The 12496-nt window shown below is 37.7% G+C and overlaps 6 protein-coding genes across 6 annotated transcripts; 4 read left to right on the top strand and 2 right to left on the bottom strand.

The window, feature by feature from the left end:
• Nucleotides 1–51: 51 nt before the first annotated feature.
• On the top strand, nt 52–1735 carry SOCG_03685 (membrane associated protein Pal1; the record flags this gene model as incomplete). Its single annotated transcript, XM_013163597.1, has 2 exons — nt 52–357; nt 599–1735. Exons 1-2 carry the CDS (start codon nt 184–186, stop codon nt 1733–1735), a joined length of 1311 nt encoding a protein of 436 aa, XP_013019051.1. The 5' UTR covers nt 52–183.
• Nucleotides 1736–2123: 388 nt separating this feature from the next.
• SOCG_03684 (arrestin) lies at nt 2124–3617 on the bottom strand (the record flags this gene model as incomplete). The annotated part of the gene is made up of 4 exons (XM_013163596.1): nt 2843–3617; nt 2554–2803; nt 2286–2507; nt 2124–2183 (listed from the first exon to the last, which is right to left on the bottom strand). Exons 1-4 carry the CDS (start codon nt 3547–3549, stop codon nt 2124–2126), a joined length of 1239 nt encoding a protein of 412 aa, XP_013019050.1. The 5' UTR covers nt 3550–3617.
• Nucleotides 3618–3681: 64 nt separating this feature from the next.
• SOCG_03683 (NAK protein kinase Ppk38) lies at nt 3682–6610 on the bottom strand. Its single transcript, XM_013163595.1, has 4 exons — nt 5717–6610; nt 5536–5666; nt 5041–5488; nt 3682–4993 (listed from the first exon to the last, which is right to left on the bottom strand). Exons 1-4 carry the CDS (start codon nt 5838–5840, stop codon nt 3765–3767), a joined length of 1932 nt encoding a protein of 643 aa, XP_013019049.1. The 5' UTR covers nt 5841–6610; the 3' UTR covers nt 3682–3764.
• Nucleotides 5457–9679, top strand: SOCG_03682 (SPX/EXS domain-containing protein). The gene is made up of 8 exons (XM_013163594.1): nt 5457–6835; nt 6881–6906; nt 6954–7107; nt 7155–7159; nt 7210–7550; nt 7599–7871; nt 7919–9010; nt 9060–9679. The coding sequence occupies exons 1-8, from the start codon at nt 6822–6824 to the stop codon at nt 9249–9251; spliced, it is 2097 nt and encodes a 698-aa protein (XP_013019048.1). The 5' UTR covers nt 5457–6821; the 3' UTR covers nt 9252–9679.
• Nucleotides 9619–11300, top strand: SOCG_03681 (aspartate semialdehyde dehydrogenase). Its single transcript, XM_013163593.1, has 2 exons — nt 9619–9817; nt 10036–11300. Exons 1-2 carry the CDS (start codon nt 9781–9783, stop codon nt 11070–11072), a joined length of 1074 nt encoding a protein of 357 aa, XP_013019047.1. The 5' UTR covers nt 9619–9780; the 3' UTR covers nt 11073–11300.
• Nucleotides 11301–11528: 228 nt separating this feature from the next.
• On the top strand, nt 11529–12484 carry SOCG_03680 (MKI67 FHA domain-interacting nucleolar phosphoprotein; the record flags this gene model as incomplete). Its single annotated transcript, XM_013163592.1, has 3 exons — nt 11529–11565; nt 11622–12019; nt 12077–12484. The coding sequence occupies 3 exons, from the start codon at nt 11529–11531 to the stop codon at nt 12482–12484; spliced, it is 843 nt and encodes a 280-aa protein (XP_013019046.1).
• Between the last annotated feature and the right edge of the window lie 12 nt (nt 12485–12496).

Here is a 12496-nt window from a genome sequence, read left to right as displayed (position 1 = left end):
CGTTATACTAATTAACACACATTAACGAGGATACTACAGCAGAGTCTGACTACCATGTATGGTGAAGTTGACTAGAACATATATCCTAGAAGCGAGAGAAGTTTCAATAATACCGTAATCCATACGCTCATTTTCTTGTCCATCTTTAAGCCATAATCATTTATTTTCTGGGAGGAGTACGGGATGATGGCGACTGAGAATCCATTCTTAAGGAATGCAAATGTCGGACAATCGCCCGCTGAAGAGGCGCCTGCCGATTCATCAAACATGGAGACATACAACAGCAAGAATCCTTTTTTGTCACCAAATTTAGTTCGAACTAATGATCCTTATATGGAGTCTCTAGCAGATGATTTGGTAAGTGATTGTTCAAGCAACGAATTGTGAACTGGAATAATGCCAAGGCAAGCCCCTCGGAATGAGATAAACAGCGTCGAATACTATGACGAATGTCACTGTTAAAGATTTTCAAGCATAAAAGAATAAAACTGGCATCTCATCTGAGCAGGTGAAGCCAGAGAGTTTACTGTTTATATTTCCAAAATTAGCTTGTTTACAGTTTTTTTTTGTATTTTTGTATACTAACTATTTACAACAGTTTAATAGTCTACAGAAAAATCCAGTTCGTTCACCAGTATCTACCGAATCCTCTAGTCCCATAAAAACAAGCCATGATTTATTAGATTTCCGCTCTAATTCACCTATGAGCACAACTCGACCTCTTTCTTCCATGAGTAATGACAGACCTCCGTCATACCGATTGTCGCGTGCTCGTAGCACTCATGTAGGATCCTCTAGTGGTCGCTACCGATCTCCTTCCAAAACTGACTATTCTCCATCTAATCAATCCGGTCACTCCCCTGTCAAGGGTAAAATTCGTCGATATAAGACCGTTCGCGAAGGTCGCCGTAACAAAAATATTACGAAGGAACCATTAGATCAGATTGATCGTTTAGATGTGACCGGGATATACGGTTCAGGAAGTTTTCATCATGATGGTCCTTTTGATGCTTGCCGACCTCATCGCAACCGCAATGCAAAAAAAGCCCCAGTGGCTGCTTTTCCAAAAGACAGTATTGCTAATTCTATTCCAAAAATTGGTAATAACTTTCATGACCCGTCTGCCCCAAAGGATTTCAGTAGAAAGGCTATTCACGATAACCTTCGTACGAAAGCTGTTCTTCAATCTCCTTTTAGTTCTATGACTTACGATGAAGAAAATCCAGTCCCCGGCGGTAACACTGATGCTCCCGGTTTAACAGATTCGACTCGTATCGAAGGTGCCCTTGCCTCTAAAAGTGCGATAGCTCGTAATGAAGAATTACAGGCCATGGAAAAAGCTGGACTTCACAGAAAGAATTCTTTAATGCGGCGACTTAATTTTGGACGTACTAACAATCTTTCTCGTTCCTCTACTTTACCCAGTAATTACCGTTCAAGGTCTGCTCTAGATGTCCGGAAATCTCCAGTAGAGTCGCCTCGAGCTTTGAATCCTATATCCAATGCAGACGAGTATGAAAGTGATGACAGTATTTTCCAGTCACGAAATGCCGAAATGAAACCCTCTTCTAAGAAGGCACCTCCTCCACCAAAAAGAAGAAATGGTGGTTTAAACACTCGTCCTTACCCAGCTCATACCCAATCACAAACGTCTCTTCCCTTAACAGCCAAAGAAGAAGCCAAACCCAAAAAAATGAATTTGTTCCGAAGACTTTTCAGCAGACGAAAGTCTTAGAGAACTTGCATATGCGTTCCTAAGGGCTTTCTTAAGTTATTATCTATTTTATTATCCTTGATTTATCTTATTATAAATATGTGCTCTTTTCGTTAATTTTTTTGTGGTTATATTTTTATTTTTATTTCTTACAAGTTATTTTTATTTTTCGTTCTATAATCTATTCGTGATGCTTTATTTTCTATTATATTTGTGCTTTCCGTATGAAGTTCGTACTTGGTTCTATCAACCTGAAGTGACTGATGCATATAGGAAGCGTTTTCCGCATAGTCCCCATTCATCTCTTCCCCAATTGATTCCATATGCTGCTCAGTCTAATTAAGCTGAATAGGTTCAATTATTCCATACAAGTGATTCCATAAGTAAAATTTTGCCATAAAATTTGCTTCTATATCCAAGTCGTGTTTACGCATGTAATATTGTTATAGGAAGATATACTTCTGTCAGTCTAAACTCTTGTTAGTTTGCCAATTTCACGGAATAGTTTTGATACTCACTTTGAATGTAAAACTGTTTTTAAAGATACCTTTATTGCGTAGGATATGCGAACCTGGGCGTTTGTTTCTATTGATCTACAGGATTGTGGTAACCCTAGGGAAACATGTAAATGCCCTGGTTGAGAAGAATTATGATGACTAGCAATTTGAGTAAGTTTACATTTTGAAACGACCTTTTCCGTCGTTTTTGATGGTCTTTTTAATGTTTGATATAGGCGTGAGTTGTTTTTCAAGAGCTGAGTGTACTCTATTAAGTAAACAATAATAGAACGGACCTGGGTGTTCGTTAGTAAAGGAAGAGAGAAGTTTAGGAAAACATACAGTGGATTGAGATTTACAGCAGTAATGTATACTAAGTTTAACGTGTTCCCCACTTAAAAACAGTGATCGCGATATGGAAATCCTGAGTAAAAGTTTTGGGGCCTCAAACCTTTTTGAGTCGATCCTGTTTTCGCAAACGATATTATTTGTGATGGAAGCAATATTTTCGTTCATTGATGGAAGTACTGCTTTCTCAATGGATGTCCTGGTAAACTGAGCTTCTCCTGAAAGCGAGGAGTAAAATACGGTTCTGTTTAGTTAGTACCATTTTGACAGAAATTTTTCATACGCAGAGAAGGAATATGAAAACTGCATTTTTTGCGTTTTTAGCGTTCCCGGTCCAAGATCTAGAGGAACAACAAATGCAAAGGGAAAACTAAATTTGCAAGGTTCCTTCAGTAAGAAACCAAATTCATTTGAAGAGAATGCTCCTGGCTTTGTTCGGTTTGCAGGCATTGCATGTTGGAGAGAGTACTTCTCTGATACTGAAAAGAAGGGCTCTATTGTGGTATTAATTTTTAAGACCCCGAATAGATCAATATCGAACTGTGTTATACATATGGAATCATCTTGATCAAGAAGAGGATCATAGGATACCCAAACATGTCCTCTGATGAGTGTACCAGCATGCAATGGCCCTTCTGGTAAGGTAATTGCAAGCTTTAGGTTCTTTGTGTCTATGAACCTATTTTTTGATAATTCTAGGAGCTGATGTTTTGACTTCCTGATTGGACTTTTAGTAATTGGGAACAATGCTTTTTCTCTTTTACCGGAGTAAAGTGGATTGCTCCTTACTACAACTGAAGAGAGTTGCTTTCCAATATCTAAATTCTTTTCACAATTATAAAGCCCGTCTGTGAGCGTTTCTGTCTCAGATAGTTCCCATTGTGAATTTGAACTCTGCAACGAGCAAGTTTCACTGTTGTTTTCCTGCTTAATTAACAGTGACGGGTCTCTATTCGTAAAGCGTGAAGGAAAGTTCTTTAAAATCTTCATTTTATTAACGTGGTATCAGGCTAATTACAGGTACTTTTTGCCTACTTGAAAACATAAACAGGCTAGAGAAGTAAACAAACAATGATGAACACAACAGTAATATTTGCTCTAGTATATAAAACAAAATGAAAATAAAATAAAAAACATTTTATTCATAAAACATTGACAATATATTTATTTCTTTCCTTTCTAATAAAAAATCATGACAAAATTCATTATTTAGTGATTGCACTGCGATCCATGTACCTCCCATATCCTTCGACGGATGTCTTTTGATATTCTTTTCCTGATAGCAATTGATTCATTCTGTCTGCAATACTTACAAATGGCGGATCGCTTTCTTTTTCATTTCTCAGAGACTCAACGAACTTGTCAGACTCAATTGGCGAGTCCAGATGAGCATCCTTATTTCGCAATTCAGTATTCGATTCAAAAGATGGCTTGCTTGGTTTTTCGGGTTTAGTGATGTGGTTTACTGATATAGAAGCGCGCGGGGTCGGCGAACTCATTGAAGATTGAGTATTTCCACTTAAATAATTAGGTTTACGAGGAACCTGTGGTACAGACCGACGGTTTCCTAAATTTGGTAAAGATTGTGGGCGTGCTGCATTATTCCATTTACTAATAAGTGAATTGACCTTGTTTGGAGAGTCGGATCTAGGTGTTGTTAATACCGGTAGTGAAGACGCCGACCCAGAAGACTTTTGAGCCGTAACCGTGTCCGCCGACGTTAGTTTGTCTAAGTCCCTTTGTTCTTTTCCTGTTGGATTACGGGATGTGGAAGAAAAGACATTATCTGCTATATCCAAAGTCGATTTAGGAGGATTAGCAGCTTTAATCTTAGTCAGTTCCTGCGTTTTTGTCTTTGCAGCTGATGGCTGTGCATCTTTATTATAATGAGGGGATGAAACATTCTTACCAAAAGCGGGTTGGAAAGGTCTAGATGAAGCACTAATTGCAGATGAGCCATGCTGCATCGGCTTTGTCAAAGCAAAAGGTGGCTTCCCCGGATCAGGTCCCAAATTAGAAGACATTGGGACAGCGCCAACGGGGACACCTTGATGTGGTGTGTGCAGTAGGTTCGTATGTATCGCTCCATTTGACTGACTAGGATGCAATCTACTACTTTGTGTGTTCGAAATCATTTGTAGATATTCAGAACCTGAAGGATTGCAGTTTGACGAATTCTTCCCTCCGTAGATATCTTTTATAGGCACAGGTATATTCTGCATATTGCAAATCTCAGCCAACGTTTGATAAATGTTTGGCCTCTGCCATGGATTAGGTTGCAGCAAAGCAGATATCAAGCGTTTTAGGCGACTAGAGTAAGAAGGCAAAGGAGGGAACATGTAGTTCACGTTCAAAATTGCAAGAGGACCTTGTTGTTCAAAAGGAGTAGTATAATAGCATAATTTATAAAACAGAATACCCAAAGCCCATATATCTAGAAACAGCATTAGAAAGCCGGATGTCTAAACTTGTGTTTCTTACCACTTTTCTCATCAATTCCAAAACCCCGACGTAGATCAAGCATTTCAGGACATCTGTATTGCCAGGTTGTATACTTTTCGATATTATATTCGACTTGTTGAATTTCAGCTGGTGTTTTCGGACTCGGTATTGGATGACAAGCACTGCCAAAATCACAAAGCTTATAAAAATTAGGGGCTGCCAATAAGACATTTTCAATTTTTAAATCTCTGTGTATTAACGGAGGACGGAGATAATGCATTGAAGCCACCGCTTCAGTAACATGAGAAGCAATTTTTAATATTTCTGACTCGCTTAATCGAATTTGCAATCTACTATTCATAAAATCAATTAACCCACCGCCAGAACAGTATTCTAATAATACAAGGGATTCGAACTGACTCTTTCCAGCAGAGAAGAATTCAGATCCGTAGTAAGAAACACATCGTTTGTCATTTGAAACCAATTTCTACAAAATGAATAATTAGTTATTTCTGACTATTTCAAGAAACATACCATTGTATTCACTTCTTCATAGACAGCCTTAAGAGCAAGAGCATCTACAGCGAATATCCGTTTCAACACAGCTTCGTAAGGAGCCACGCCAGGCGCGCGCACCTTTACGAGATAGACATGTGAAAAACCACCTAATAACTGCGGTTAGAAGGAACGATAAAGGTATAACGGCACTAATTACCTTCAGCGATGTATCGTACTACAGTAACATTGAACTTCTCGACTTCAAAGTTATAGCCGGGAGGCAAAAGGCCGGCTGGAAGAGGTGTTTTAGGAAGTAAAGAAGGATTCCATGATGAATTCATCGTAAAATCTAACACAAACGGGGCTTTCGTATACACCAGCCGATTCGTGGTTCGCGGAAGGTGAAACTCATCACTCTGACAGCAGGCAGTAGATGGGAAGTTTCGATACTTTTTTTAACAGGTTACACTTATTTTGTAAAAACTAAAATAAGATTAGGATGATTTCGTAAAGTTCCATGATATCACAGACATTCGCATCTCTATGAATTGCTTCTTAGTACTCTTATAATAACGACCAGCTACTGCCGTAAAGATTATACTATAAAAAATAAATAATATCCGCGTCTTCCTTTGGTTCTACTTGATGCGAATGGTTTATGCATCAAATGGTTCTCCCATGAAGTACGACATTTAATTCTGATGCTACTGAAGATATAGCAGTAACCTTCCTATCAACAACTAAATGAACAATAGTTATGAAGTTTCAAAAAGACAAAGAGTATCTAGTCAAGTTGATCTTTTTCGTTGAGTTTCCACTTTCTTTAATCGTCCAGCCCTCTGGATAGCAAAAATGATTTTGTTGGAATTTCCATTGGATTAGAAATGTATATAGGTACACATGTAGAATGTATTTTTTACTACATGTTTTTTCCTTTTCTTTTCCTTCTTACTTCCTTTTAAACGTTATAAGGAGTTATGTATGTGTTCATCTGGAAAGAATACGCATATTAGTATTTCTTATAAGAATTTAATAGACAATTTCCATATCGTTTATTTTCTTTTGAATGGCTTTATCTACAAAATGCAGGATACTATGTTTATCAACGTTTTACCCTTTCATGGTCTGCGCTTGACTACTCCAAGATTGTATAAAAAACTTAGTATTCTCAACTCAGGCCGAGTTCTATATTTTAGTCTTTCAAACGTTTATGCAATTATTAGAATCATTTTCTATCATTAAAACGTTTATTTTGATCAAATCAAGGATTAGTCTCTTTTCCGTTTTACTCGTTTGCCTAATGTCGTCGAAGTGTTAGCAGAATGAAATTTGGAAAGTATATAATTTAAACCAATTGATTTAAAGTTATTAACAACATCAGGGTTATTGAAGGAGAACTAGTAGAAGGTATTTGCTTTTAATTTAGACATCCAACTGATATCTAACAATCTGAGAATGGGCATCTACTTATTTTGATTACAAGAAAGGAAAAAAAATAATAGGTGCAATCCAAAAGAATCCTGGTGAAGGATTGCCAAAACAGTCGAGTGAAGCATCTTTCCTTTCGTCTGCAAACAATACCAGCTACTATGAAAAAGCAATTCAAAGGTATCTTTGAAAGTTTCGCTTGTTTATTTACTAACTAATTTGTACAGGCTTGGTACGCACAATGTGTTTTGCCTATACGAATGTTCATTCTAACCAGGCTAGCGGTTGATTTTCGATTTCATCCCATTTTTCAAGAATTTCTTGACCAACAATTAGCGAAAATCCAAAGCTTTTATGAGAAGCTCACCAATGAAGCTGGAGAACGTCTAGACATGATTTACGATCAAATACATATTTACGAAAAGCTGAAAGAGGACAAGAAAGAGAAAGAAGATGTTACACATACAATAAAGCCAAAATACCCTATGAGGGTTCGACACTACTTTAAATCTCTTTCAACTAATTTTCAACCAGTCTTTCGTATTCCAGCCCGAAAGGGAATACCAACAGATGCTTATACTCCTGACGTTAGTTACCGTAAATTAAAGTCGAAACTAAAAATGGTAAAATCATTGCATTAAACAGATATTCTATTTTTACTAACTGTGTAGGTGATGCTAGAATTCTATGATTATTTAAAGCTAATTTTACAATATCAAAGCTTGAATGAGCAAGCCTTTAGGAAGATTGTTAAAAAGTATGATAAGATTTTTCATACAAATTTACAAACAAGATGGATGAAATATCTATCCAATTTTTCTTTTACGAATACTGTTACTACGGACCAATGGCAAACGAGAATTGAAGATACGTTTGCCGATGTTTTTACAAAGGGAGACAGAAAACTTGCTCTTGAGCAGTTACGTTCTTTACGTCAGAAACAGGTACGAGGAATTCTAATAACATAGTTGTATATTAACGGATTTGTTAGGATTACTCATTTAATACCATGCGGTTTGGGCTTCTGTATGGGGCAGGAATCCCTCTTGCCCTTGAAGGAATTTGTTATTATAACGGTGATGAACAACATAGATATCTTCTTCAAATTTGGGGTGGCTTTTTATTACTTATTTTGGTATTTGTTTTGTTTTCATTAAATTGTTATTATTGGGAAAAAACTAGAGTGAACTATATTCTAATCTTCGAATTCAATCAAAGAGAAACCTTGAATTGGAGACAGCATATGGAGATTTATTCACTTATGTTCTTTATCTTTTCACTCTTCTTTTGGCTTTGCATGCGAGATTTTTTCCCGGGGTTTACCAATTTTTTTCCAGCTCTGTTTTTGGGAGTGGCAGGCGTAATTTGCATATTTCCTCGATTTTTCCCATATTGGCGAACAAGAAAGTATTTCATATTTCAACTTATCCGGGTCTTTCTTTCTGGACTTTCTTCAGTTCATTTTCAGGATTTCTTCTTCGCTGATCAGATGGTAAGCTTAATTTATGTTGCAGGAAATGTTGCTCTTTTTTTCTGTATATACAGTAGGCACTGGAATCAACCTCATCTCTGCAACTCGTCGAATTCTCCTCTTCTTGGGTTTTTTACGGCGTTTCCAGCAATATTACGTATTTTTCAGTGTTTTCGAAGATTTGCCGACTCTTTGCAAATGTTTCCACATTTAGTTAATGCTTTGAAGTACATGTTTACCGTCACTACACAAATGCTATTAAGTTTATATAGACGAAAAGTTGGTTTAAGATATCGTATTTGTTATACGATCTTTGCTGGAATTAACGCTCTCTTTTCATACACATGGGATATAACCATGGATTGGTCTTTATTTATACGCAAAGACAGCCACTGGGAGTTTCGTAAACACCGTTTACTGAGAAGTACATGGCCTTACATATTGGCAATGATATTCAACTTTGTGATTCGAATATCATTTATATTTTACTCTATCTTTCCTAACCATATTCAGCACTCTTCAGGGATAAGTTTCTTCATTACACTTTCCGAACTTTTCCGCAGATGCCTGTGGAATGTTTTACGAGTAGAGAACGAAGAAATTTACAATAGGGTAAGTGTTATGGAAAGCTCTGGTTTTTGAACTAACAGCTTTTCTATAGGAAAATTTACGTGCAGCTCGAGAATTAAAGATCAATTTTGTTAGATCACCTGCGGATAGATTTCCGCAACCCATGTTTCAAAAGGATACACGGGCTAGTGACGATGACGATTCCGGAGATGAGCCAGCCGGTGCACACACTAATATGAATATGTCTTATGATCCGCGCTCAGAAATGAGACTTGAGGAATAATTACATCTATCTTTCTCTTATATACCTTTCTATGTTTACCGGACGAAACGCCGGCCAGTCATGATATTAATGTACAAGTGGAAAAATGTATTAAGGATTATTTTGTAAAAGGCTCCATCCTTGATTGAAAACAGGAATTTGGAGAAGTCCTACAGTAAATGAGAGTCGGAAGGAAATTTACACTTTCTTCGTTGAATGGACCGGACCGAATTGATTACCCCCATGACCAAAGAACCCGATCTGTTCTGCCTTTTCATACATAATCCTTAGGACTATTAATTAGAACACCTAGAACTCTTTCTCTTTCTTTGTTGACTACGATATTTACATTGCCACTTTTAACCTAACTAACTATTCTTGTTAATGAGTTACTGTTTACTTACATGTTTCCTTATGTTTCCTTAAAAATTATTTACCGCAATGCAGCGATTTGTAATTGATCTCTGATTCCATCTCGATATTCATAGATTTTCACGACTCTTGGCAAACTTGCTCAGAACATATATTCTGTAAGATTTTCACGCATAAAATGGTGTTTAGAAAAGTAGGTGTTCTTGGTGCTACAGGTAAGTACAATTGGTCATAATGGAAAAGACTGGCGCTTTACGATGGAAAGTTATTCTTAACCGACTCCATTAATAATGGAGAACTGAATACACTATGGCCAGAAAGCAAACTCATTGAATAAGAATAGAGTTTGCTTCCGATTTATTTGTACTTCCACGTTTAAAAGCTGCTCAAACTTTGTTCGCTGTTTCGATTTGATTTTTGCTAATTGTCGTAGGAACTGTTGGTCAAAGATTTTTGACTCTTCTTGCTGACCATCCCAACTTTGAAATTGCCGCCCTTGGTGCTTCCGCCCGTTCTGCCGGGAAGGCCTATAAGGAGGCAACTAAGTGGAAGCAATCTGCCCCCATGCCCAAAAAGGTTGCCGACATGATTGTCAAGCCTTGTGATGCCAAGGAATTTACTCATTGCGACATTGTCTTTAGCGGTTTGGATTCTGATTACGCCGGTGAAATTGAGAAGAATTTCCGTGATGCAAACATTGCTGTTCTTTCCAATGCCAAGAATTACCGTAGAACTCCAAATGTTCCTTTGGTTGTTCCTACTGTCAACACTGATCATCTGGATGTGTTGAATTCTCAGCGCAAGGAAAGTAACTTAGATCGTGGTTGCATTGTTACCAACTCAAATTGCTCTACTGCTGCTGTCGTCGTGCCTCTTAAGGCCCTTCAAGATGCCTTCGGCCCTATCGACAAGGTATCAGTTGTTAGTATGCAAGCAATTTCTGGTGCTGGATACCCTGGTGTTTCTAGTTTGGATATGTTGGACAATGTTGTTCCTTATATCAGTGGTGAGGAAGACAAGATTGAATGGGAAACTCGCAAGATTTTGGGTAGCGTAAATGAAAACGCATCTTCCTTTGAGTTAAATAATACTGTTGTTTCTGCTCAATGCAACCGTGTGCCTGTTATTGACGGTCACTTGATGTGCATTTCTGTCAAATTCGCAAAGGCCAATCCTTCCGTTTCTGAAGTTCATAAGGCTCTTGTTAATTATGTATGTGAAGCTCAAAAGCTTGAATGCCATAGCGCTCCCAAACAAGCAATTGTTGTCTTTGATGAATCCTGCCCCGACCGTCCTCAACCCCGTTTAGACCGTGAAAACCAGAATGGATACGCTGTTTCTGTTGGTCGCATTCGCTCCGATTCTATTTTTGACGTCAAATTTGTCTCTCTTGTTCATAACACTGTTTTGGGTGCTGCTGGTGCCGGTATCTTAAATGCTGAAGTTGCCGTCAAGAAGGGTCTCTTATAATCTGCTTTACTTTCTTTTCCTTATATTTTAAAAGTATGCATTCTCTTATATAATAGTTTAGTCCTTTTGCTTCCTTAGTAAAAAGGTTGGGGTTTTTTCACTGCTAGACTTTGATTCCCGTCTTGTTCTTTTGGTTATAGAAAAAATAATAGCGTTGAATGAAACATGTAGGTAAATATTGGTTAGCAATGAAAAACTACTGTCAGTGTAGTTTTAACAAGAAAGTAAAAGAAGAAACTCATTTATGGAGGAATTGAGAGACTTGTTTACATCAATTTCCTCCACGTCCAAGTTGTCATGGAATTAGGATGTGATATAACGCATTATAGTGTATGAAAATTAGATTATAGTGATATATTACGTACTAGAGCGTATTCGTATGAGTTACCATATTTGAAAGAGGGTACATTCTTGGTGAAAAAATTCAGTTGACAACCAACACCATTAGAAGAACAAATGTCGAAAACAAAGCAGCCTACAAGGGCTACGAAGAGTAAGTAAAAGGAAATTTGTGAAAACTGAACTGTGTTAACGCAATTGATTTAATAGAGCAACCAAAAGAACCAAAAGCAACTCTTCAAGACAAGAAGGTGAATGATGTTGAGAAGACCGAACCCACTGCTGCTCAAGAAGGTGCTGAACAAGAGTCCATGAATGATGGAAACGAAAGCGAAGAAGTATTGAAGGGCTTTGAATCTTCTGGTGATGAAGACGAGAGCGATGCGGAAATAGACAACTCAAATATCCCTTCTAAGCCAATTATGGCATTAGGAAACGAGAAGGAGAAAAAAATAAAGAAGAAGGTGTCTGAGAAAAAGGGTTTGAGCAAGCAGGCAGGTGTCTTGTATGTCGGTCGCCTTCCTCACGGCTTCCACGAAAAACAACTGGAGGGATACTTTTCTCAATTTGGTGCCATTAACCGTCTCCGTTTATCTCGTAATAAAAAGGTAAGTCTCGCTTTATATACCAATGGTAAAATACTGTACAATTGCTAACCATATTAGACCGGCAACAGCAAACATTATGCATTCATTGAGTTTGAATCTGTTGATGTTGCCAACATCGTTGCTGAAACTATGCATAATTATCTTTTATATGGTCGGTTATTGCAATGTAAGGTAGTACCAAAGGATAAGGTTCACGGTGAATTGTTCAAAGGTGCTTCCCAACCATATAAACGTATTCCCCGTGCTACCATTGCTCGTTTAGAGCACCAAAAGCCTTTAAGTGGTGAAAAGGTTAAAAAGTTAGTTGCTCGTCATAACCGCAAGTTGCAATTGAAAAAGCGAAAGCTCGAGCAACTTGGCATTACTCTTGATTCGGACGTAACACAGGCTAAAGCTGAGTCTGTCAAAAAGGCCGCTCCTACCAAGAAGTCTAACAAGAAAAAGAAACAAAACAAACAGGTTTAGGTAAAATAATGT

Source organism: Schizosaccharomyces octosporus (assembly GCF_000150505.1).
Source record: "Schizosaccharomyces octosporus yFS286 unplaced genomic scaffold supercont6.2, whole genome shotgun sequence".
Classification (NCBI taxonomy): Eukaryota; Fungi; Ascomycota; class Schizosaccharomycetes; order Schizosaccharomycetales; family Schizosaccharomycetaceae; genus Schizosaccharomyces; species Schizosaccharomyces octosporus.
This window is presented reverse-complemented; position numbering and strand designations above follow the sequence as displayed.